General features: G+C 67.7%; 4 protein-coding genes across 4 annotated transcripts; 2 read left to right on the top strand and 2 right to left on the bottom strand.

Moving 5' to 3' along the window:
• Window positions 1-371: 371 nt before the first annotated feature.
• Window positions 372-1,377, bottom strand: LOC119158964. The gene is made up of 3 exons (XM_037411455.1): window positions 950-1,377; window positions 764-860; window positions 372-688 (listed from the first exon to the last, which is right to left on the bottom strand). Exons 1-3 carry the CDS (start codon window positions 1,206-1,208, stop codon window positions 433-435), a joined length of 612 nt encoding a protein of 203 aa, XP_037267352.1. The 5' UTR covers window positions 1,209-1,377; the 3' UTR covers window positions 372-432.
• Window positions 1,378-3,586, top strand: MRPL10 (mitochondrial ribosomal protein L10). Its single transcript, XM_037411454.1, has 5 exons — window positions 1,378-1,434; window positions 1,622-1,791; window positions 2,190-2,354; window positions 2,485-2,629; window positions 2,894-3,586. The coding sequence occupies exons 1-5, from the start codon at window positions 1,398-1,400 to the stop codon at window positions 3,142-3,144; spliced, it is 768 nt and encodes a 255-aa protein (XP_037267351.1). The 5' UTR covers window positions 1,378-1,397; the 3' UTR covers window positions 3,145-3,586.
• Window positions 3,587-4,085: 499 nt separating this feature from the next.
• On the top strand, window positions 4,086-12,002 carry OSBPL7 (oxysterol binding protein like 7). The gene is given in 24 exon segments (XM_037411443.1): window positions 4,086-4,162; window positions 5,211-5,411; window positions 5,636-5,758; window positions 5,910-5,963; window positions 6,084-6,197; window positions 6,270-6,356; window positions 6,358-6,390; window positions 6,483-6,603; window positions 6,690-6,793; window positions 6,886-6,978; window positions 7,078-7,207; window positions 7,320-7,444; window positions 7,660-7,740; window positions 7,818-7,949; window positions 8,524-8,614; window positions 8,698-8,975; window positions 9,531-9,668; window positions 9,753-9,816; window positions 9,911-9,989; window positions 10,081-10,225; window positions 10,853-10,994; window positions 11,070-11,196; window positions 11,276-11,398; window positions 11,503-12,002. Coding segments are annotated over 23 exon segments (2,586 nt in total). The 5' UTR covers window positions 4,086-4,162; window positions 5,211-5,318; the 3' UTR covers window positions 11,612-12,002.
• A 415-nt stretch (window positions 12,003-12,417) lies between these two features.
• TBX21 (T-box transcription factor 21) lies at window positions 12,418-21,608 on the bottom strand. Its single transcript, XM_037410867.1, has 6 exons — window positions 20,843-21,608; window positions 14,348-14,502; window positions 14,138-14,256; window positions 13,896-14,054; window positions 13,267-13,328; window positions 12,418-13,167 (listed from the first exon to the last, which is right to left on the bottom strand). The coding sequence occupies exons 1-6, from the start codon at window positions 21,292-21,294 to the stop codon at window positions 12,519-12,521; spliced, it is 1,596 nt and encodes a 531-aa protein (XP_037266764.1). The 5' UTR covers window positions 21,295-21,608; the 3' UTR covers window positions 12,418-12,518.
• Window positions 21,609-23,477: the final 1,869 nt, after the last annotated feature.

Genomic DNA, 23,477 nt, shown 5'->3' with positions numbered 1-23,477 from the left:
TTCAACTCAGTGAGCCTCACATGGGGCACCAATTGTTGTAGCACAAACTAGCTGGCTGGCTGCAACAAGGCTTTTACTATAAATCAGATTCTACTGTCCCTGCAGGTTTCACCTTCCTGCAGAGGTCAGACCACACTCCTCTGTCAGAAGACCTCTCCCACACTCCTCAGGGCTATTTAACTACTTAGCAGGAACAAGCTACAGCTGCACATCGTCCATATCAACCAACCCGCTGCCTTCGAGGCAAGGCCACTGCTGCATATTATCAATGCTAATCAACCCACTGCCTTCATTCCTCTATAAGTATGGGGCTGTGATGGCATGGAAAGCCTAGAAGCATTCAGGAGGACACTAAGGCTCCTTGTGTGGGCTTAAAAAGCACTGAATGGCTGATGCCAGACCCTTGCTTGAGTTCTATCAGTAGCATTGTCATCAGAGGGGAGTACTGCCAGACCCTCTGGCCATGTAGCAAGTCAAAACCCTGGAGCAGAGCTGGGGATGTTTGCAGTCTCCCCGAGGAGGACTTAGCCGCGGGACCAGGCCTGATCTCTGCTGCCTGCACCTGCCATAGGGCCTTACCTGCTGCAGGTAGAGGCTGTGAATCTCCTGCAGGCTCTGGAGCCTCCCAATAGCACAGATGTTCTCCCGGTCCAAGCGGAGAGTTGAGGGGGACAGCAGCTCCACAGATCTAGAGGAAGGGGGTGCTCAGGGACCCCTCCCTGCCAGCCTGGGTGGCAAAGATGGGCTCTGGGCAGATCCTCACCGGCTCCCTGCGCACAGGGGCTCCACTGGCCAAGGCAGGTTCTTCATGGCAATGAAGCTGTCAGTGAGGGTCACCCCGGCGAATGGCTGCTTACGGCCTGTGGGAAACCCCAAGTGATGCAGTCCAGGCCAGCAGGGTCCAGCCCCCCCGCTGAGCTGTGAGCAAGCCCCGCAATGGCTCACTCACCCCCAAGCAAGGTCTCACCCTGCCCAGCTATGGTAGGGGGCTTCCTGGGGTCCTTGTTTCTTCCTTGGGCCCTTGAGTGGGTGTGCTGTGAGGGCTGGCCTGCCTCCGCTGCTCTCTGCGAAGGGAAGGGTGCTGAGGTGATGGGGGGCAGAAACCTGCAGGCTGGGAGGGTCGGCGAGGACACGGCTGCCGGGCTGGGGGGGAGCAGCGCTGGGCCCCCCAGGTGGGGCAGAGAGACCGCAGGGCCTGAGGGGATCATGGGGCCGGGGTTCCCGGGCTGGGGGGCACGGAGACCCCCGGGGATGCCGGGGGAGCGCAGGCCGCAGCGTGCCCGTTGCTAGGAGACGGGCGGCCCCGGAAGGGGCAGGGCGGAAGTCGCGCGCCCCGCCCCCCCCGCGCGCCGCCGCTGCTCCGCGTTCCCAGCAGCCTTTGCGCCCCCGCGGCAAAGATGGCGGCGCTGAGCGGCGGCGTGCCATGGCGGCGGGGTGAGCGGCTCCTCCCCGGGGCTGCGCGTCTCCCGCAGGCTCGGGCAGGGGCGAGCGGCGAGGCCGGGCGGTGGGTGAGCGGGGGAGGGCGTGCGGGCGGCCCGGCGTGTCCCTGAGGCCCGCGGGGGCCTGGCGGCGGCCCTGAGCGCGGCCCGCTGCGCCCTTGCCACTGTGCCTCTCTCCGCAGGCTGGCTGCCCGCCCTGCAGCTCGTCCGCCGCGGCTCCAAGGCGGTCACCCGCCACTGGAAGGCCATGCACTTCCAGCGCCAGAAGCTGATGGCCGTCACCGAGTACCTGGCCCCGCGGCCCGCCGTCCCACCGCACTGCCTGGCCCCCAGGAAGGAGGCGAGCCAGGAGGTAATTTTCTGGCGCTGTGGGGTCTCGGTGTCTGAGGAGTCCGAGTGGCTTTGCACGCCCCGTGTGTGTGCTTTGCTCCGGGGATTTAACACAGGGTCCGCAGCACCCACCGGGTGCGGTACAGACCACCAGGACAGCCCTGCCCCAGGGTTAGCTGGGCCGGACACCTGTACGAGAGCTTTTTGGGGGGGTTTAAAGCCCCTTTTCATCATGTTGTGGGTGGCTGGGAGGTGCCCGGCTGGTCATCAGGTGCTGGAAACAAAGCGAGTCCTGAGCTGTGGCAGCATCTCCCGATCCATGGCAGCATCTCCCGGCAGCAGGTCCAGCTGCAGCTGGAGTGGCAGGGGGCAGCAGGCATTGCCCCTTCCCTGTGGCCCATCACTGCTCGCTTCCCTCAGGACAATGGTTACGCCCGGCTGTTACAGCGGCAGGTGGAGGAGGTGTTCCGGGACAGTCGGATGATTGCTGTGTGTCAGTACAATTCCATGCCCGATGAGGACATGGTGCTGATGAGGCACTACCTCCGAAAGTACAACATTGAGGTCAAGTTCGTCCTGAATGAGGTAGGGGCAGATCCTGGTAGAGTTGCAGGGGGAAGGAAGGTGGAGGAGGGGTGGAATGGCTGTGTGTTGCCTGCTGGGGTGAAAAGTGGCCTCTGCTCCCCTGCTTTATTCTGAGAGCTGTCTCCCCCAGATTGTCAGACCTGTGCTGTCACAGTCCAAGTACAAGAATCTCCTTCCTCTCTTTGTGGCACGCAATATCCTGCTGGTGAGCCCGGAAACGAAGGCGAGGGAGATGCTACGGGTGCTGAAGGGAGTGCCACAGGTCAACCTCCTGGGTGAGAGCCTTCCCTGTGTCCCCATCTGCTGGCATCAGGCTCAGGGCTCTCATCTGGCGCTGGGGAGAGTTGCGGCCTCCAGCAGAGTGCACGCTAATGGAGCTGGGTCTGCGGGATCACTGCCCTGTCTGTTAAAATGAGAGGATGGATGGCGAGGGGTGGGAGCCCTGCCTGCAGGAGCAAACCTTCCCTTGTGTGCCTGTGGAAGATGAAAGGTCCCTGGCACCCCCATCTCCTGTCCTCAGCTCTGTTCCTCTCTTCCAGCCGCCTGCATCGATGACACCATCCTGAGCAGGCAGGGAGTGGAGAACTTTGCCAAGCTGCCTCCTCTGGAGGCTGCCCAGGGGCAGACAGTGGGTGCCCTGGGCCTCCTGCCCTCCCAGACGTCCTCCCTGCTCCAGTGCGGCTCCGCGCACCTCACGGCTCTGCTGGATCAGCACATCCGCCAGCTGCAGGCTGGGGAGACGGGGAGCCCAGCTGAGCCTGCCCCTGCCCAGAGCTCGGGGGCTCACTGACTCTGGCCCCTGGCCCCCAGCCGGGCCCCGTGTCTTGGCTGGGAGTTGACTCCTTCACCGGCTGCGGTTTGGGGGGTCAGGGATGGAAGGATTTGTGCCGGGTGGGCAGCTAGTGGTGGGACTTTGGGTCCAGTGGCACTGCCGTCTTGTTGGGGAGCCCCAGCCTTTCCCTTCGCTCCTGCCACAGGTGGCACTTGGGAACAACCCGGCTGCGTTCCAGGGGCTGCAGTCAGAGGGTCGCCGGGATCGGCCAGAGGAGGCAGAGCGTGGTGGGGACCCACAGTGGTGCTGGTGGGGAGGGTGGTGGGTGCTCCGAGCCCCCTGGAGCGGGGACAGCAAGGGCGAGTGTGCTGTAACGCGGAGCTAGCCACATGGGTGGTGGAGCTAGCCATGTCGGTGGGCTCGCTGTCCTGTCCATTAAAGTCAGCTGTGTGGTGCTGAAGATGCTGGAGGCCTCGTCTTGGATTTGGGGGACGGGTGGGGGGTTCCTGCCCCCCCCCTGATACCATGGGGAGAGATCGGGCACTGCTTGGGGGTTGTGGTGCAGAGGGCAGAGCGGTGCTGTGGGGTGGGTGAAGGAAATGCGGGGGGGGGGCAGTGGGTAAAGCAGAATGTGGGGGCGGGAGCCCTGTGGGGTACTGCCTGCCCCCCTCCCGCGCGTGGGCAGAGCTGGGGGGGTCGTCTCTTTTCCCCTGGGCTGGTGGAGGGGGGTGGGGCGCAGCATGGTTAAGGTGAGCCCCGGTACCGGGAAGGAGTCGTTCCCCCCGGCGGGGCTCCGCGGCTGGAGCTGTCGCCGTTACCGGGCGGGGGGGTCCGGCTCGGTGCGGCAGCAGGACGGGGGGGGTACCGGGACCCGGTGGGCACCCGGCGCTGGCGGCTCCGGTCCTCCACGGTGCAGGGGGCAGAGCCGAGCGGCTCCGGCCCGGCGCCTCCGCCTCCTTCCGTGTTCCGGTTCCTGCAGCCGCCGGGCAGGATGCGACCGGCCCCGGCCCCAGCTGCCCGCCCGCCGCCCGCCCGGGTAAGCACCGGGAACCGGGGGCGGGGGGTGGCCAGCCCCGTGCCCCCCCGCGATGTCAGCCCCCCCCTCCCCCCCGGCATCCGGATCGGGCCCCCGCTGCCCCGGGGGGGGCTGACACTGCGAGGGGCAGACGGGGGGACACGGGGCTGGGCTTTACCCCGCGCTGCCGGGGGTCGTACCGGGGGTCGTGCCCTGCCCGGAGCAGGCAGGAGCTGTGCCCCCACCCCCCGGTAGGGGCTGCAGGCAGAGGGGGCGGCTGGAGACCCCCCGGGGGCATCGGCCCCGTGGGGGGGGGTCAGTCCTGCCCCCTGGCAGCGCCCACGGGGGCTGTCCCTTAGCTGTCAAGCCGGGCAGGGTGGGGGGGTTTGGGCTGCGGAGGGGCCCCCCATTCTCCTCCCCTGTGAGAAGGGGTGCGTGGTGGCATGGCTATCGGTTACCGGTGCCAGGGCTTGGCTGCTGCTCCAGGGTTATCCCAGGACCTGTCCTACAACAGTGGCCAGGACACCAGAGTAGTGCTGGGGGGGACTGGTATGGTGGGGGGGGTGGGCAGCTTCCCTGTGCCTCAGTTTCCCCTTCCTGTAATTGAGAAGGGCAAAGGGAACAGCTTGCCGGGAGGGAGCATGGCCAGGTTGGGGTTCTGGGGGGTCATGTCCTGGCTCGGGGGTGCTGGGAGGACCGGGGCTGATCCTGGATTCTGTGCCCCGGGTCACTCTCCTGGCTGTGCCCGCCGTGGCGTTGCCCCATGGCACCGAGTCTACGGGATGACGGAGCGGGAGCAGCGTGGCACAGTCGGACTCTGGACCCGCCAGCAGGCGAGGGCCAGACGGCAGAGGCAAGATAAGGCTGGGTGGGTCGAAGGCTCCAGCTCACGCAGAAGCTTCTGGGTCCCAACCACAGTCATCCACAAGGCTCCTGGGGGGCAGGGGGATCCCCTCCACCCCTTGTCCCCATGAGGGAAGGAACGAGGTGTCCGGCAGGGCAGGAAACCTGTGGGCAGGGTGGGAGATGCCCTCTCCGGGCTCTCTGATGGGGTGTCCCTTCTTTGCAGCAGCTCCCACCACTCAGGCCGTGACAGCTGAGTTTGGACCCCCAGCCCCTCAGCGTGGATGGGAGGGGGGGCTTTGCCCGGTCCCCCTGTTCTGTCTGCTCGCCGGCCATGGGCAGCCACGAGAAGGACCTGTCCTCTCCAAAAAGGGCCCTGTCGCGCTCCAACAGCACCGTGTCTTCCAAGCACAGCAGCATTCAGCAGGTTAGGGGACTCCGGGCTTGGGGAGCACTCAGCAGGACCCCAGTGGCGCATGAGGGCTTGCCCAGGGGTGCCATGGGGCTTTGGGGGGCTTCACCCCACTTTAGGAAGGGTGATACAGAGGTCCCCCGGAGGTACCAACTGTCCCTGACCCTGGGGACTAGGTAGGGAGCACCCAGTCTGCCTGCGGTGCCAAGGGACCCCTGCGCTGACCCCTGTCCCCGCAGGGCTCGGAGAGCTGGGAGGTGGTGGAGGAGCCGCACGCGCAGGGCAGCCCGGGCCAGGAGCCGCCACGGCACGAGGGCTACCTGCTCAAGAAGAGAAAATGGCCCTTGAAGGGCTGGCACAAGGTAACGGCAGAGCTGGCACCGGGAGCCATCACCCGGCTGGTCCTGGGTGCCGTGCCCAGCCCCGGGCAATTTGGGCCCCTGGATGGGGGAGCGGCAGGGACCGGTCTCTGCACCCCCCCCCCTCAAAACAATCATCCTCTCTGTCCCCCAGCGGTACTTTGTGCTGGAAAACGGCATCCTGAAATATGCCACCACGCGCCAGGATGTGAGTGTGGGGCCGGGCTGCGTCCATGCAGCCTCCCCGTGGGCTCAGGGCAGGGGAGACCCCATGGGCCCCATGAGGAAGGGGGTCTTCCCCCTGACAGGTGTCCCCGGGCTCCCCCAGGTCCTCAAGGGCAAACTGCATGGTGCCATCGACGTCCGTCAGTCCGTCATGTCCGTCAACAAGAAGGCGCAGCGGGTCGACCTGGACACGGAGGAGAACATCTACCACCTCAAGGTGCCGGTGGGGGCTGGAGCCGGGGCTGGGGGCGTTGGGTCGTGTCCCCCTGAACTTGCCCCTGTCCCACAGATCAAGTCCCCAGAGCTCTTCGCTAGCTGGGTGAGCAGCCTCTGCTCCCACCACCAGGGCGAGAGGCCCGAGCCCTGCCCCAGGGGGGGGGCCTGTGGGGAGGACCCCCACCACCGCACAGGTGGGTGACACCTCGGGGTGGCGATGCGAGGCAGTGGTCGGGCGCGGGGGTCCTGAGAGCAGCCCCGGTGTTGCCCCTTCCCCCCGCTGCAGGGCCAGTGGACACGGATCCTGCCCTCGGGCAGTGCCCCTGCCCTCTCCACCCTCGCCAGCTCCCGGGACAAGGTGAACGCCTGGCTGAAGGACAGCGAGGGGCTGGAGCGCTGCTCGGCCGGTGAGCGGGGTGGGAGGGGGGTGCAGGGTGGGGGGGGTGTGCCCTGTCCCCCCTCCCTGACCGGACTCGCTCGGTGCCCGCCGCAGAGCTGTCGGAGTGCCAGGCGAAGCTGCAGGAGCTGACGGGCATGCTGCAGAGCCTGGAGGCCCTGCACCGCATCCCCTCGGCCCCCCTCATCTCTGGCAGCCAGGTGAGCGGGACAGCAGCATCATCGAGCAGCCCCCCCCCTCCCCCCCCCTTCCTGGGGAGGGTCTGCGTCCAGCCCCCTCCTCTTATTCGCAGCCCTCGGCCGCTGCGGAGAGGCCGAAGAAGGGCAGGAGGACCACCAAGATCTGGTGCACCCAGAGCTTTGCCAAGGACGACACCATCGGCAGGGTGAGGGAATCCCGGCGAGCTCTGCCTGCCGCCGGCTGGGCCGCTGCCCTGAGACGGAGCCCCCCAGAGCCCCACTGACCCCCACGTTGTCCACCCCAGGTGGGCCGCCTGCACGGCTCCGTCCCCAACCTCTCGCGCTACCTGGAGCCGTCCCAGAGCCAGCTGCCCTTCAGCCTCCCCCCAGAGTACAGCCAGCTGCAGAGGAGCTTCTGGATCCTGGCCCAGAAAGGTGGGATGGGGCGGGGGGGGGGGACTGAGCCCCACTGGGGGTCTCAGTGGCAGCAAGGGGGGCACTGAGGTGCTGTGCCACAGCCTGACCGCCTGCCCCTGTCTCCTGGCAGTGCACGGCTCGCTCAGCAGCGTGGTGGCTGCGCTGATGGCTGAGAGGGCGCGTCTGGAGGAGATGCAGCAGGCGCTGGACCGGCGACACTCAGCCCCGCGCCCGGGCAGTGCTGGCAATGCCGGGGTGAGGGATCGCAGGGGGCCAGGGCTGCCCCCAGCTTTGGGTCCCACCGGCACCCAGGGATTGGTGCTGGTGGGTGCAGCGAGTTGGCCGGGTCTCAGCCTGGTGCTGGGAGCCCAGGCAGCAGTGCGGCAGTGCCCCCCCCTCCTTGTCAGCCCTATGCTGGCTGGAGGGGACAGGCCAGGGGGGCTTGGCTCAGCCTCCCCCTGCCCCCACAGGCCACCCTGCGCCGCTTCCACTCGCTTTCCGTCTCCTCCGACACCACGCTGGACTCCTTTGCCTCGCTGCACCCCGACGAGGTCAGGAGGGGCTGGGGGGTGGAGGGGCTGGCTGCCCCCCCTGAGCAGGGGGGCTGAGGTGGTGGCTGTCCCTGCAGCCGGACGCGCTGCTGGCCAAGGGCCGGGAGCAGCAGCTTTCCAACCGCAGCATCGTCTCGCTGGCCGACTCGCACACTGAATTCTTCGACGCCTGCGAAGTCTTCCTCTCTGCCAGCTCCTCGGAGAACGAGGTGGGGGGTCTTCGGCTGGGGGCGGGGCTATGGGGTGTGTGTGTTTCTACTGGCTTGGGGGGGCTCTGCAGACCCCCCTGCCATCACTCTGCTGCTGTTTCTCCCTTCATTTCTCCCTTCTCTCTCCTCCGTCCCCTCCCCAGTAGCTGGCCCATGAGCCGCCCCTCACGTCCCCCCCAGCCCCTGTTCCCCCCTGGGCCCCATGTCTCCCCCAGCCCCTCTCCTCCCCCCCCCCCCGTGGCCCCGTGACCCCTGCAGCCCCCACCCCCTCACCCCCCTGTGGGCCCTTGGGGTCTCCGCAGGCTCTGAGCCTGGTGGTGGGGGCCAGGTGCTCCCGGTGCCCCCCCCCCACCTCTCTGCTCTGCCCTTCTGCGGCCCCACTGGTAGCCGCCACCCCCTCCCCATCCTGCCCGTCGCCCCCATCCCAGGTACCCAGGTCTCATCCCATCCTCCCGAGGGGGCCCTTCCCGGTACAGCCCCTCCTGTGCTGCCCCGTGTCGGTGGGGTAACCCCCAGACCCACCCCTCCCACCCACCCCCCCCGCGACCCCCGACGGTCCCCTGCGCCTCCTCAGCCCTCGGACGACGAGTCGTGCATCAGCGAGGTCACCACCAGCGTCTGCGAGGATGCTGCCGAGCCGGGGGGGCCGGGCCGCCCCCCGACAGGTACAGGGAGGTGGGCACCGGGGCTGGCACCGCGGGGGGGGCGGTGGAGCGGAGCCGTCCCCCCACCGCCCGGTTGCCGGCAGGAGCGGAGGGTCCGGGGGTGCCCGTGGAACCGCCGCCGCTGGAGCTGCCGGGGCCGGACCCGCGGCGGCGGAGCTGCCTGCCGGCCCCCCCGGCGCCGCCGGGGGACGTGAGCCTGTGGGGGCTGCTGCGGAGCAGCGTGGGCAAGGACCTGTCACGCGTGGCGCTGCCGGTGCAGCTCAACGAGCCGCTCAACACGCTGCAGCGCCTCTGCGAGGAGCTGGAGTACAGCGCGCTGCTGGACCGCGCCAGCCGCGCCCGCGACCCCCGGCAGCGCATGGTGGGGGGGCGCGGGGGGCTGCAGGGGGTTTGGGGCGGGGGGAGGCTCGGGGGGCTCCGGGGGCAAGGGGTCTTCCGGGGGTTTTGGGGGCGGGGGGGCTTCGGGGGCACGGGGGGCTGCGGAGACGGGGGGGTTCAGGGGCCTGGGGGGCTTCAGGAGGCAGGGGGAGAACGGGGGAGGCTGAGGGCACGGAGGGCGGGGGGGGACACAGGGGGCTCCGGAAGGTTTGGGGGTTTGGGGGACGCGGGAGGACTTGGGGAATTGATGGATTTAGGGGGCTCGGGGGACAAGGGGGGCTCCTGGGACATGGGGGAGCGGGAGGGGACAGGGGACATGGGGGGCTCCTGGGACGTGGGGGGGCTCGGGGGACAGGGGGGGCTCCCCATCCACAGCGGGACGGACAAGGGGCAGGGGGCTGCATGAGCTCGGAGATGCCACGCCCTTTATGGGCGGAGCCTCGGGAAAACCACACCCGGGGTGGGGCGGGACCGTCGGTGCCCCGCCCGGGCGCGGTGGCAGGGGCGAGGTGACAGCGGTCGGTGGCTGCGGTGGCAGGTCTACGTCGCCGCCTTCGCCGTGTCCGCCTACGCCTCCACCTACTACCGGGCGGGCAGCAAGCCCTTCAACCCGGTGCTGGGCGAGACCTACGAGTGCGTGCGGCCCGACCGCGGCTTCCGCTTCATCAGCGAGCAGGTGGGGACGGGGCTGGGGACAGGGACGCAGGGACGGGGACGTGGAGGAGCTGGACAGGGCGGTGGCATGTCCCTCTTCCTCCAGGTCTGCCACCACCCTCCCATCTCCGCCTGCCACGCCGAGTCTGACAACTTCATCTTCTGGCAAGGTGGGTGCTGAGGGGGGTGTTGGGGACACAGGAGGGGACAAGGGGGGTCTCACATCCTCCCCGCCCCCCCCCCCCCCCCCCCCCCCCCCCCCAGACATGAGGTGGAAGAACAAATTCTGGGGCAAGTCCCTGGAGATTGTCCCCGTGGGCACCGTCAACGTCCAGCTGCCCAGGTGAGACCCCCAGCCCAGGCAGGTGGCCCCCTGCCCCCCTGGTGGCCCCCTGCCGGGTGTCCCCCGGCCGACGGTGTGGCGGTGCCTGCAGGACTGGGGACCACTTTGAGTGGAACAAGGTGACGACGTGCATCCACAACGTCCTTAGCGGCCCGCGCTGGATCGAGCACTACGGAGAGGTGCTGATCCGCAACACCCGTGACGCCTCCTACCACTGCAAGATCACCTTCTGCAAGGTGTGCCCTGCCCCACCCCGGCCCCGCCCCAGCCACGCCCTTCCACGTGTCCCTGACCCCACTCCCCATTGCATCCTCGTTGCCTGGCCCCGCCTCTTGGGCTGTGTCCCCGCCCCCTTCACCCCATGCACAACTTAATGTGTTGTTGTTGCCCCGCCCTTTCCTAATGGCCCTGCCCCTTCCCAGTAGCCACACCCTTCATGGCCACGCCCCATCCCAATGACTCCACCACCGCACTTAGAAACCCCCCCTTTCCCAATGGCCCCACCCATCGCTCATGGCCCTCCTTCTCAATGGCCCCACCCTTTCCCAGCGACCCCACCCACCCCTCATGGCCCTGCCCTTTCCTGATGACTCCTCCCACCCCTCATGGCCCTGCCCTTTCCTGATGGCCCCTCCCATCACTCATGGCCCCGCCCTTTCCCAATGACTCCACCCTCTCACTTAGAGCCCCCACTTCCCAGTGGCCCCCCCCTTTCCCAGTGGCCCCCTCTTTCCCAATGAACCCAGCCACCACATGGCCCCCCCCTTTCCCAGTGTCCCCCCTTTCCCAGTGCCCCCCCGTTTCCCAGTGCCCCCCCCTCACTCTGGGCCCCCCCTTCCTGCCCCCCATCCCCGTGGCCACAGGCGCGGTACTGGGGCGCGGGGGCCAACGAGGTGCAGGGGGCCGTGCTGAGCCGCAGCGGGACGGTGGTGGAGCGCCTGGCCGGCAAGTGGCACGAGGGGCTGCACCGCGGGCCTGCCCCCGGACAGTGCATCTGGAGAGCCAGTAAGGACCGGGGAGGGGGCTGTGCTGAGCGGGGGGTCCCCTGCCTGGGGGTCTCAGCACGGTGCCCCCCCGCAGACCCCATGCCCCGTGACCACGAGAGGAACTATGGCTTCACCCAGTTCGCCCTGGAGCTGAACGAGCTCACGCCTGAGCTGCGGCGGGTCCTGCCCTCCACCGACACCCGCCTGCGCCCCGACCAGCGGTGAGCAGCCCCCCAGCACCGGGGTGGGGGGTGGCTGGGGCTGCCCAGCTCGTTACAGCCGTGTGCCCCCCCCCCCCAGCTACCTGGAGGAAGGCAACGTGCCGGCGGCCGAGACGCAGAAGCGCCAGATTGAGCAGCTGCAGCGGGACCGACGCCGCGTCATGGAGGAGAACAATATCACGCACCAGGCTCGCTTCTTCAGGTGGGGCCGGGGGCATTGCGTGAGGCGCAGGGGGATGTGGGATCTCTCAGGGAATGGGGAGACCCCCCTGGGTGTGACACAAGCCCCCCCTCCGCCACCCCCAGGCGGCTGACGGATGCCAACGGCAAGGAGTCCTGGGTCACCAACAACACCTACTGGAAGCTGCGCCTGGACCCCGGCTTCGCCCACCTGGACAGCGCGGTGCTCTGGTAGCAACCCCCCCCCCCGGGTGCTGAGCCCCCCCAGCTCATTACAGCAGTGGCACTCAGCGGTGGGGCTGGTCCCCCCCAGCACTGGGGGTGCAGTGCGTCGTCCCGGCCCCCCCCAAGCCGTTTTGCTGGTGTTCAAGCAAAACTGTGATATAAAAATGAAGGGGGTGGGGGGGCACAGGTGGTGCTTCCCCCCCGACCCGGGGCAGAGCCTTGGGGCTGGCTGGGGAACTTTGGGGCAGGGGCTGGCGGGGCCCCCCTGCCTTGGGGGCACAGGATGCTTGGGTCCCTGGCTCGCAGTGGGGTGGGGGGAGCAGGGGGTTGTGGGGTGCCCGCGGGCGGGCAGACCCCTCTGGCCCCCCAAGCTGTGCACAGGGGCTGCTCTAATAAAGGCTGCAAAGTGCTGGAGTGTGCAGAGAGCTTCCTTCTCCCTGCCACCACCCCCGGGGCTCAGGACCCCCATCCCAGGCCAGGATGGCTGGGGCCCCCCAGCAAGGTGGGGGGGCCACAAGTCCCTTACCCCCCCTGGTGCCTCAGTTTACCTCCTCCATGTGCACAGAGCAAAGAGCCGTGCCCCACAGCATTCCCTTTATTGCAAGATATGCTGCTGCCCCCAGCCCCACGCCGGGCACGTGGGGGCTCAATAAATACTTCAGCATTAACCTCCCCCCCCGCTTAAAAACCACCGACGACAAAAAAAATGCACTGTCCCCCCCCCATCCCCTCCCCACTCGCCCCCGCGCCCCCACCGGGGTGGCACTGGGGGCTGATTGTCTGGCTGCAGCCCCCCTCCACTCAAGTCTTCCCAGGATATGGGTGTTAAATAGGGGGACGCACTCGCAGGACCCCTTGCACCCAGCTCCTGTGGCCTTGGGGTGCCCGGGGTGGGGGTCTGAGCCCCCTGGTGCGGCTCAGTTGCTGTAGAAGCCATAGTAGCCACTGTCGGCACCCAGGTCCTTGTCGTAGAGGTCCCCGTTTCGGGGTGGGGGGGAGCTCTCGGCGCTGGAGGGGTACGGGGACACCCGCCGCCGCTTGCACTCGTACAGCCCCGAGTCTGAGGAGTCCCCCGAGGTGGCGGCGGGGGGCTCGGGGGGCCAGCCCTCCGCCTCCTTCCCCTTCTCCTCCCGGGGCTCCCGGTACCAGCCCAGAGCCCCGGGGCTGCCCTTGGGGCCGTACTGCCCGGGGCTCCAGCCCCCCGCCACCCCGAACCCCCCCGGCCCCTCGGGGTAGTAGGGCAGGGGGGGATGTGGGGCAGGTGACAGGGCGAAGGGCTTCACCCCGTAGGGCACCAGCTTGCCCCCCCCATACCCCCCCTCGTAGCCACCATATTCCAGAGCCCCAGCGGCAGGCGGCTGCTGGGGGGTGAAGTACCAGCACGGGGGGTCCTTGGGGGGCAGGGGCAGCGCAGCCCCCCGCTCCCCACTGAAGAAGCGCCCGGGGGGCAGCGGGTACTGCTCGGGCAGGAAGGGCTGGAAGCGGGGGGCTGGCAGGAGCTGCTGGCAGCCGGGACCCTCGGGCGGAGATGGGGTGAGGCGGTCACCCTCCGAGGCCGTGTACATCCTGGGGGGGGGGGACACACAGGGTAGGAGTCAGGGGGATGCCCTCCTGCCAGCCAGGGCTGGGGGGGGGGGGCTGGTGGGAGAGCGGGGGGACACTCACGAGTCAAAGTTGTCCCGAAAGCCTTTGGCGAAGGGGTTGTGGTCGATCTTCAGCTGCGTGATCTTGGGGGGGACACAGAGCTGGGGGGTGCTGGGGCTGATGGCAGCCTCCCCCCTGCCCAGGGATGTTCCCTCCATTTCTTTTCCCTCAAGTGGTCCCCACCCTTGCCTGCCCCAGGACGCCCACCCCAGCACCCATGGGGCTCAGCCTCAGCTGGGGGGGCCAGGGGGCAATTGCTGGGATGCTGGTGGCGGGGCATTGCAGGGTGCTGGGATGCTGGGGGGATGCAGGGGGCACTGGTGGGGCTACTGGGATACTGAAGGGATGTGGGGGGTACCAGGGGTTAGGGAGATGCTGTGGACAGAGTGTTGGCGGGGGCATGGGGGGGTCTGGGGGGATGCCATTGGGGTTTCCCTGATGGTGGGGACCTTAAAGGATACTGGGGGGTGGGGGCACCAGGGGCTGCTCTGGGTGGGTTACCAGGGTTGCTGTGATGCTGGGGCAATACTGGGGTGTATCAGTGGTTTCTGTGGCCGTGGGAGGATGCTGGGGGTCCTGTGCTGCTGGGGTCTGTTTGGAGGGGGGTAAGCCCATGCTGGGAACTGGAGGAGGGGGTGTCTCATACTCACATCGGCGTTCTGGTAGGCTGTGACAGCAATGAACTGGGTCTCGGGGAAGGCGAAGGTGTGGGTGTGTGGGGAGGGGTACGCCTCCTCGCCCTCGCCCTCCTTCACCTCCGTCACGTGCAGCCGGGGCTGGTACTTGTGCAGCGACTGCAGCACGATCATCTGGGGGGGGGGGGGGGGCAGCAGGTGGTCATGGGGGGCATGTGGAGACCTGGCACAGCCTGGCACAGTGGTGGGACCCTTACCTGGCCGACATTGGATGCGCCCTTGTTGTTGGTGAGCTTCAGCTTCCCGAAGGAGACCTCCTGCCGCATCCAGTGGGCACCCGTGTTGGGTGAGTCGGGGTGCAGGTACAGGCGGTTCCCTGGGTTGGGGGGGGGCAGCAGGGACAGGGTTATTCCCTGCCCAGCATGGTGAAGAGGGGGATGAGGAAGGAATGGCGGGGGTGGCCTTACCTGGCATGTTGCCCTCGGCTTTGCCGCACTGCACCCACTTGCCGCCCTGGTAGCGCCAGTGATGCTGGTCCACCAGCACCACGTCCACGCAGACGTTGTAGTGGGCCACGGGGTTGAGCCCCGAGAGGTTGAAGCTGAGGAACGGGAACATGCGCCTGGGGAGGGGACAGAGGTGCAGGCACTTGTCACCCCCCTGCTCAACCCCTGCTGCAAGGGGCTGCACTGGGAGGGGGGGTGGCTCTGTCTTGCCGAGTGGCAATGGGGAAACTGAGGCAGTGTGATGCCTGCCCCCCCCCCCCCCCCCATGCCCGGCTGGGTGCCCGTGAGGAGCTGACTGACCCTGGCAGCTGGGGGATGCTCTTGGGCCGATCCCCCCCCACCGGCATCTTCCTCCCCCTCCCCAAGCACCTTCCGGATCGGAAACCAACACCGCTGCTATTTCGGGCTGGGCGCCAGCCTGTGCCAAGGGCAGGAAGGGGACAGGACGGGACAGACGGGGGGGACCCTGTGGCCACAGGGCTGCAGCTGCCACCCCCTGTGGGGCTGCACCCCGCTGTCCCCACGCACCGGTGGGGCTGGGGGTACCACAAATCTCAGCTCTGGGGTGGGAGATCTGACACTTCACACTCCAAGTGTAGTCCCTCTCTTTCCGTCACTGGCTCCCATAGCCCCAGTAGCCCCAGTTGCCATCACAGTGGGGCCTCAAGCCATGGCTGGGGTCACTGGTTCAGCCCCCTGTCCCCCAAGCAGAGTACGGCTCCTCCACTGCAGCATTTTGGTACCCGCTGGAGTTTTGGCTCTTGGCAGCTGGAGCTGGAAACCAGCCCCAGCACCACCAGCAGCCCCCCCGGCACCACCAGCAGCAGCCCCACTGCCCGGCTACCCCGTTAGTGTCACCCACGCTACCAAACCATCGCTGGCACGGAACAGGACAGACCCCACCCCTGCCCCGGCACAGACTGATGTGGGGGCCCTCAGCCCTCCTCCCAGCTTTGCAAGGGTAAGATACACATGGGGTGATGCGGGAATTCATCCTGACCCCCCCACCCTGGGGAAGAGGGCTGGGGGGACTGCAGCTCCGCACCCCCCCAGCCCCCTCCCTCTCTCGGGCTGTGCCACTTCCCATCTGCTGGTACCTGGTGGGTGAGAAGGGGGACAACCGACAGGGGGAGGGGACTGCATTTTCCCCCCACTCCCCACCTCCTCAAAGCATCGATGTTTCTCATAAAATGGTGCTGGGGCTTCTCCAAAAAGGGCCCGGAAAACCGTACCCAGCCGAGGGGTCCCGTGTGTGGCTGGGGGCTTCCACCTTCCCCTGTGCCAGAAGGGGCCCCGGGTGGCCGGGCTGGGGCAGGGAGGGGGGGCTGCTCCCTGGAGCCACCCTCAGCCCAGCCATCATCCCAGCAGGAGCGAGGGATGGAGCCAGCGGGGCTGCCCACCAGCACCATTCACCCCTGGCAGGGGGCTGGGGGGGGGGGGGGGTACTTTACCTCCCCAGCAGCATGGGAAGGGGGTACCTTGCCCCCTCCCCCGGCAGCTCCCAGCCACCCAGGCCCCAGCTCACCAGGGTTTCCCACCAACCTCAAGGCAGAGACCTGGAAGCTCATGACAGGGATGGCAGCACACACCAGAGAGCCCCGCTGAGCCCCATTCTGCCCCTGCGCCCCAGCCGGGGGGGCCGAGAGGGCCAAAACACGGACAAGGAGCAAAGCAAGGGGCTGGGGCAGGAGCGGGGGGCACCAGCCGTGGCCCCTGCAGGAAGCGTGGCTCGGGCAATGCCACAGCACCGGGGAAGCAACATGCAAAGAGCGGTGGAAAGAGTGCATGCAACCCGCACCAGGCAGCGCTGACTCAAAATTGCCCTTGCAAAAGAGAGGGGAAAAGAAAAAGAAAGCAGCGCTGACGGTGAGGAGCTGCACATGTGCTCCCCGGGGCCGGGATGGATGGGGACCCCGAGCATCCCGGGTACCCCAGGGTCCGGCCAAGCCCGCGCAGACCCCGTCCTACCACTGGTGTGCCGAAAGCGGGCAGCCCGGGGGGCTCACACCTCCTCCGTAGCGAGACCTGGCCCTGTCATGGGAAGGTGGTTCCTGCCACCGATAAAAATTGCAGCCACATCAAAGGGCAGCAGCGAGGGGCTGTGCTGCCTTCAAGCCCCTGCCAAGCTCTTGCACGGCACTGCCTTGCCACCACCGTGCTCCACGTGCCAAAACCCTCACCAGCACCAGCTCGCAGCACACCATCAGCCAGGGTGACGGCTGGCCAAGGGGCAAGCAGCCAGGCTGAGCGTTGCACCAGCTTCAAGCTGCTGCAAGGAGCAGGGAGGAAGAAAACAGCCTTTTTCTGGGTTTGGGTTTTGTTTTTTTTTTTTTTTTTTGCACCTTGCTTGCTCCCACACCGCTGGCTCCCCGGCTCCCCAAGCCTCGCACTGCTGCCGGAGCCGAGAGAGAGTCACAGCTCAGCCGCTGCCGCGGTGCAAACCGCAGGGCTCGGCCGGGGCATGGGAGGGTGGGGGGTAAGACCCGAAACCATGCATGCTTCGAGTTTATTTTTAAATCCCCCGGTGCTTGAGCTCCCGGGGCTGCTGCTCTGGCAGGACTTGGTTCCCCTGGGTCTGGTCCCTGCGGTTTGGGAGGTGCTGTGGTGGGGTGCAGGATGCCCCTGCCACCTCCCCGTGCACCCCAAAAGCCAGTGGCCACTTCTGGTTTCCCTCCCTTTGCACGTTCGTTTCTGGAGCTCCAGAAGGGGTTCCCGGCCCTCAGGCTGCCCCCAGGTTTGTCCCTGCTTGAACCCCCTGACTCAGGGGGCTGGTGGGGACAGGGCACGTGAGGCCATGGGGCAGGGGAGCCAGGGGGAGCTGGACGCACATCCAAGGGACGTGGGTGTCAAGGTTGACATGGGAACCCGGGGTCATGGGGACACCAGGAGCAGGGACAGGGGGTCCGGGATGAACCCAGGCAGAAAGAAATCTGGGGGTCAACTGCCTGCAAACCTGCGTGGGGCCAGAAGTGCCACCGCGCCCCCAGCCAGAAATGCCCCCCTGCACCCCTGCAAGCACAACGGGGGGGCTGCCAGCTTCCTGAGCTGCCTCCTCTCCCACTGGCAACCCAGCGCGCCCCAGCCCAAGCAGCTGCAAGAACCACGGTCGTGTGGGAGATCGGCACAGCCCCCACTGTGCTCCACCTGCCCGCCGCCCCCGCCGCACAGCTGCATGGCACAGCTGTATGGCACGGCTGCTCAGCACGGCACGGGGACATGGCACGGCTGCACGGCAATGCATGGCACAGCGGCTGCAGTGCACAGCTGCGTGGTTGCATGGTGAGGCTCCTCGGCACGGTGACATGGCACGGCTGCACGGTGCTACGTGGCTGCATTGTGCGGCACGGCACAGGTACATGGTGGCATAGCTACATAGTGGCACTGCCACACCACTGCCTCCAGCCCCACAGAGCTGCCAGCTGGGCACCGGGTCCCCCCAGCCCGGCGTGCACCGGGAGAGCCGCTGCTGGCCTGGGCAAACTGTCCTCAAGTCCCCCTGGAAAGGCGATGCCGGCCCTTGTCTCCTCGCAACTGCACGGCCACCCCTGGCACCCCTCAAACCAAAGCTAATTCTTGTGTTTGCCAAATGCAAACCCAGCTCTTATGTCCCCAAAGCTGTCCTCCATGTCCCCTGCAAAGGCAACGCCAGCCCGTATCCCCCAAGCGCAAACCACCCCCAGCATCCTCCCCAACGGCAATGCCATCCTCCGTGTCCACAAATGCAAAAACAGCCCCTGCACCCCCAGAGACAGCACCGAGTCCCCCCCAAATGCAAAGCCAGCCTCTGTGTCCCCCCGAAAGGCAAAGCCACCCCCGTGTCCCCCCAAAAAGCAAAGCCAGCCCTGGCTTTGCAGCAGAACCCTGTGGCAGGAATTCCCCGGGGCGATGGCGAGTCCTTGGGGGTTTCCGCAGAAATCCTGCCCTGGCTGAGCCCCGAGCGCCCTGCGGGGTGGAGGGAGAGGGACCCGCGTGGGAAACCAGCAGGAAATTATTTTTGCCTGGGATGAGTGGGTGTGGGGTGGCGTGGGATGGCACAGGACGGCGTGTGATGGCACGGAATGGTGTCAGAGCCGCGACAGAGAGGTGGGAGTGGGCAGGGAAGGTGCCAGCGGGGGTCAACCCCAACACCTGACCGGGTGCTGCCATCTCCGACCTGGCCTCAGCCCCTCTCCATGGGGACACGGGGGGCTGCAACCCAGGGACGCCGGCACCGAGGGACTGGCAGAGCCCGATGAGACGGGGCACGGGCACTGCCGATGGAACACGTCCCCTGCTCTGTCCCAGAGCCCCCCAGCCCGGGGGGTGCCCGCTTTGAGGCACACGTGCCCCCCAAGCCCCTGCTTTGTGGTTTTTCCTGTGTCTCAGCAGAGCTGCAGCCTGGCCCTGCACACAGATTTTTGCAAAAGCAGCTCGGGGTCGGGGGAAACGGATGTTTTGTGGCTCTGAGTTTGACGTCTTCCCAGGCTGGCTTTGCCATGAGCCCCCAACCCCAGCACAGAGCACACCCCCCCCCCAGCCCCTCTGCAGAGTCGCCATGGGGGGTGGAGCTGGCAGAAGAGCCCCAACATCGCCTGGCTTCAGGCTGGAAGTGGGTGACAGAGCCCAGATGGGCAGCAGGGCAGAGAGGGCAGCACCCCGGTTTCCAGACCCTCAGCGCCAAATCCTGAGCTGCTCTGACACAGCGGGGACGGGCATTGCCCCAGCATCAGCTGTAAGGGCTGGGCAAAGCGAGAAGGAAAGCAACGGGGCAGATTTCAGTGGGACCTAAATGATGGTGGGTGAGAAAGAACCATTTGGAGGGTCCGATGCCCCTGCCAGCCCCTTGGCCGATGCTGGGGACACATCAGCCCACCCGTGACGGTGCTGGTTCGCTGCTGAGCGGCCCCAAGCCCGGCGGGGGGAGCAGGCCTGGGAACGGCCGTGGCAAACCAAGCGGCCCTAACGTGTTTAGACTTCCAACACATTAAGCAGGTTGGTCTCAGCATCGAAGTGACATCGTCTGTCTCGGCCAAGGGAGAGAAGGGGAGAGGGCACAGAGCATCGCTGCCGGCAGCCCCCGTGCCGAGCCCCGGCACCGTGCAGAAGGAGAACCCCTAAGCCAAGGAATGGCAACGGGGGGTGGGGGTGGGGGGGCTGGGGGGCAGTCGCTGCAGCAGGAGGAGCTGGGGGGTCTCTGCCGGCTGCCCTCTCTCCCCCTTACCATGGATTTTTAGGAGCTACAGCACAGCCCCTGATCCAGAGGGGGCTGAGCCCCCCATGCCCCCCCATGCTCACACTCCCCTCCTCACCCCTGCATGATCCCACTGAGACCCCCCAAAGCGCAGCACACACACCCCCCCATCACCCCAGCGTGGGGCCGAAGGACAGGCGCAGGGTGGGCACCAGCACTCTGGGCTCCCCTTGCTCCAAGTCGGGGCAACTCCACAGCCCCTCCAGCCTGTATCACAGCCCCCCACCCCCCCGACTCCATAAGCAGGAGTGTTGGCAGAGGTGGGGTAGACTTTAGCCCCCCATATATCCCCCTACCCTGCCGCAAGCCCTGGAACCCACAGCCTGTGAGCAAGAGGCAGCACGGAGGGGACAGCAGGTGCCCGGCTGCGGTGTCACCAACGCCTGTTTTGGCACCCGGGATGTTGCCGAACCCCTTCCCCAGGCACATGGGGGGCACCCGGCCTCTGCCTGCCCCACAGAGCAGGGGGAGATTTCCATCCTGGAGGGGGAGGGCAGCAGGTAGAGGGGGTGCCACCCCCCCACCCCACCCCCCGCCGTGTTCGTGGGGTGGCAGGCACCGCACCGTCACTACTTGTTGCAGCGCTGAGCTGGATCCGGCCCGTGGGTCGGGGCTGGGTAACCGCTGCCGCCCGGCCCCATCTCCGTGAGCTTCCTGGCACAACAGACCCTGCCTGGGCACGGGAGGTCCAGCCCCCCCTGCTCCACCCCGACGCAGGTGGGGACACCCCCAGACCCCCTTCTGCTTCCAACAAGCCTCAACTCCCCTAGAAAACAAGACCTGGGGGGGAGTCTGGTCCACTTTGCTCCCCCACCTTTTTGCTTCACCCCCACAGAAAGACATCACCCCCAAACCCACAGGTATGGGGATCCCCTCTTGCACACACAGCCCCCCCCCCCCCCCCTTGCACGGGCAGATGGGGACCCCCAGCCTCACAAACACCTCCAGCACTTTGGGGTGACAAGGCAGGAACCTCCAGCCCCCCACCGTGCTGATCACCCCCCACCCCGCAGCCCCCCCGGCTTGTCCCGCACCCCCACTGCCAGCGCACCCACCCCAGCACCCCCTATTCCCCTGCCCACCCCGGACCCCCACCCTCCCCTCCCCACTGCCTGTACGGGTCCCAGTGCTGCTGCCGGTCTGTCCCGGTGCCCCCCCGCAAAGAACCCCCCCGCCCGGACACCCTCCCCCCCCGGTGCCCCCCACCCACCCCCCCCCCGGCTCACCTGCCCTGCTTGGTGATGATCATCTCGGTCTGGTGCTTGTGGAACTTGGCCCAGAGCGGGTAGTTGTTGAGCATCACCTGCACCTTACCGGCCGCCCGGTACCCGGGCAGGGCGCAGAGCGGCCCGGTGCGGGGGCACAGCGGCCCGGTCCCGGCGCCGTACGCCCCCTCTGCCCCCGCATACAGCTCCGCGCCCGCGTAACCCTCCACCGGGGCTGCGGCGGGGGGCGGCGGAGCCCGGTAAGGCGGGCACGGCCCCAGGAACCGAGCGCCGAAGCCACCGGCGGTGCCGTAAGGGAGAGGGGGTGCTCCTTGCTCCGGTCCCCCCCCATCACCGTAGTAGGCGGCGGCGGCGTCCCGGGGGCCCGGCGGCTCCTTGGCGAAGCTGGCGGCGGCGCTGAGCATGGGGACGGCGGGGCGGGGGGCTCCGGTGCCCGGCTCCAGCGCGCCCATGGACGGGCGGGGGGCACCGGCCCCGCTCAGCCGCTCATGCGGGCCCCCCCGGCGGCCCCGGGACGCGGAGCCCGGCGCCCTTCAGCGGTGCCCACCTCGCCGGGCTCCCGCCGCCCCCTCCATGCCCGGCGGCCCCGGGGAGGGTGCGGGGCGGGGGACCAGCCGTGGCGGCCCGGGGAAAGCCAAGGGAAAGAGGGGCGAAAAAAAAACACCCCGACAAAAAAAATCCCCAAACACCCGGAAAGCCCCCAAAAGTGCCGTCGGGGGGGGGGGGGGGGGCGGGGGGGAGCTGCCCCGCCGGTGCCGCTTGCCGGTGCCCTCACACGCTCCACCTGCCCATCGCCGTGGCCCCGCGCCTCTTATCCAAAGAAGCGGCTCCGCGCCGGGAGCTCCGCCCCCCCCCCGGGGGCGGCCCCCACCGGGGCGGGGAGGGGCACGGGGCGGGGAGCGGGACACGGGGGAGCGGGACACGGGGGGAGCGGGACACACACGGGGGGCGGGGGGACACGCAGGGGACACGGAGCATGGGAGGGGTGGGGGGACACGGGGCGTGTGAGGGGCTGGGGGACACGCGGGGACATGGGAAACTGGGGGAGTGGGGAGGTGGGAGGGGAGGGGGGGGGCATGGGACAGTGGCAGGGGTGGGGACACAGGAGGGGACAGGGACACTGTGGGGCAACAGAGCATGGAGTGGCCATGAGGTTGGGTTGGGCTCCTGCCCATCTTTTGGAGCTCTGGGATGATACAGGGCCACTTAACACCCTGCCCCCCCTCCTCCCAGGACCCTTAATTAATCCATTAATTAGCTTGTTTGCCCAGAGGTGCTGCCCGGGCCTGGGGAGGGGCAGGTGGGGGGCTTCCCTCCCTGGGGTGACTGGGGCAGCCTCTGTGTGGGTCTTGGGTGTCGCCACAGCCCCCCACACCACCACACGTGGATATTTTGGGACACCCCCCCAGTGTCACAGTAAGGGGGTGTCACACAGGGGGTGGCTTGGGCCGGTCGAGCCCCTGGGAACCAGGGCTGGGGGCTCGTCCGGTTCCTGGCCTCCTCCCCTTCTGCTGGATTTGGGGGGGGGTCCGAGTTCCCCAGGGAGCTCAAACAAGCCGTGCCCTCTCCTGTGCCCACCCTGAGGCCAGGCCTTCCCGGCACCTGCCCTTGACCCCTCTGTGCCGGGGGGAGTCCCCATGTCCCCTGGAGCCATCATGGTGGCATTTTGCTCTGGAGGGGCCGCTTCCCTTGGCAGCTCCCCAGCTCAGCGCCTGTCAATACTTTCCATTCCCAGTGGGGCAGTGCTGTGGAGGGGTGGGGGACGGCTGGGTGCCACCCCCCGCCTGTCACTCCCACGCTGCACGAAAGGGAAAGGACGGGTGACACTGCCATGCGCCTGTGTGTCCTCCTCCTGGCTCGGCCCCTGGGTGCAGAGATGTGCCCAGCCGTCCCCATGCCTGTGGGACCCCTCTGGGGTTGGGGTCTTGTGTGGGGAGGGGGGAGAAAGGGGCACATGTGGGTCTCTACCAAACCCACATCTAAATCCCCTGGGCTCTGTGGCCCTGGGGTCAGTGACAGTGCTGCCAGGGGGCAGCGAGAGTGGATGGGGACAGGGATGGGGACAGGGACGGAGATGGGGACAGGGATGGGGAAGGGGACAGGGATGGAGACAGCTCTGCTTCCCCCACAGAGGGGTCCGGCTGTGTTGCAGGAGGAAATGGGGAGTTAAGGGTGCGTGGGGGCTGTGTCCGGGCCATGGGGGGTGGATGGATGAGACCCCCACGTCCCCACGGTGAGTCACCTCTGGGCAGGAGCGGTGGTCTCGCAGGGGGTTGTGTATTGGCCCATCAGACACAGCTTAGCAGCCATTCTGACCAGCTTTTCACCGGTGTCATTGTTCGGAGGGGTCCTGGGCTTCAATCTCTATGCAAAGCCCCCCCCGCTGACCCCCTCCCTGCCTTTCCGGCTCCCTGCCAGCTCCTCCTGGCCCCTAATCCCCCAGCAGTCGGTGGGGGAGAGGGCCAGCGGTGGGGCATGCGGCAGCAGCAGGGGCGGGGGGGGGATTTGCAGTTAGGGCAGCCCCCCCCCCCAGCTCACCCCTGGCCTGGTGTGTGCACGCACACGCATGTGCACCCCTCTGCGGCACAGCTGCGCCTGGCCTCTGTGTCCCTGGCAGAGTGTGGCAGCTGTCCCC

Source organism: Falco rusticolus, chromosome 18 (genome assembly GCF_015220075.1).
Source record: "Falco rusticolus isolate bFalRus1 chromosome 18, bFalRus1.pri, whole genome shotgun sequence".
Lineage (NCBI taxonomy): Eukaryota > Metazoa > Chordata > Aves > Falconiformes > Falconidae > Falco > Falco rusticolus.
The sequence above is the reverse complement of the archived record's forward strand: the minus strand, read 5'-3'. Positions and strand labels throughout refer to the sequence as shown.

Bases quoted from the DNA above. Each gene is read 5' to 3' on its own strand.
- LOC119158964 (XM_037411455.1), bottom strand. From the start codon at position 1,208: ATGATCCCCTCAGGCCCTGCGGTCTCTCTGCCCCACCTGGGGGGCCCA. The intron at 861-949 runs GTGAGTGAGCCA...GGTTTCCCACAG, and splicing joins GGGTGAGACCTTGCTTGGGG to GCCGTAAGCAGCCATTCGCC. The intron at 689-763 runs GTGAGGATCTGC...CCCTTCCTCTAG, and splicing joins CCCCTGTGCGCAGGGAGCCG to ATCTGTGGAGCTGCTGTCCC.
- MRPL10 (XM_037411454.1), top strand. From the start codon at position 1,398: ATGGCGGCGCTGAGCGGCGGCGTGCCATGGCGGCGGG. The intron at 1,792-2,189 runs GTAATTTTCTGG...CGCTTCCCTCAG, and splicing joins GGAAGGAGGCGAGCCAGGAG to GACAATGGTTACGCCCGGCT. The intron at 2,355-2,484 runs GTAGGGGCAGAT...TGTCTCCCCCAG, and splicing joins TCAAGTTCGTCCTGAATGAG to ATTGTCAGACCTGTGCTGTC.
- TBX21 (XM_037410867.1), bottom strand. From the start codon at position 21,294: ATGGGCGCGCTGGAGCCGGGCACCGGAGCCCCCCGCCCCGCCGTCCCC. The intron at 14,503-20,842 runs GTGAGCCGGGGG...TCCCCTCCCCAG, and splicing joins ATCATCACCAAGCAGGGCAG to GCGCATGTTCCCGTTCCTCA. The intron at 14,257-14,347 runs GTAAGGCCACCC...CCCCCAACCCAG, and splicing joins AGCCGAGGGCAACATGCCAG to GGAACCGCCTGTACCTGCAC.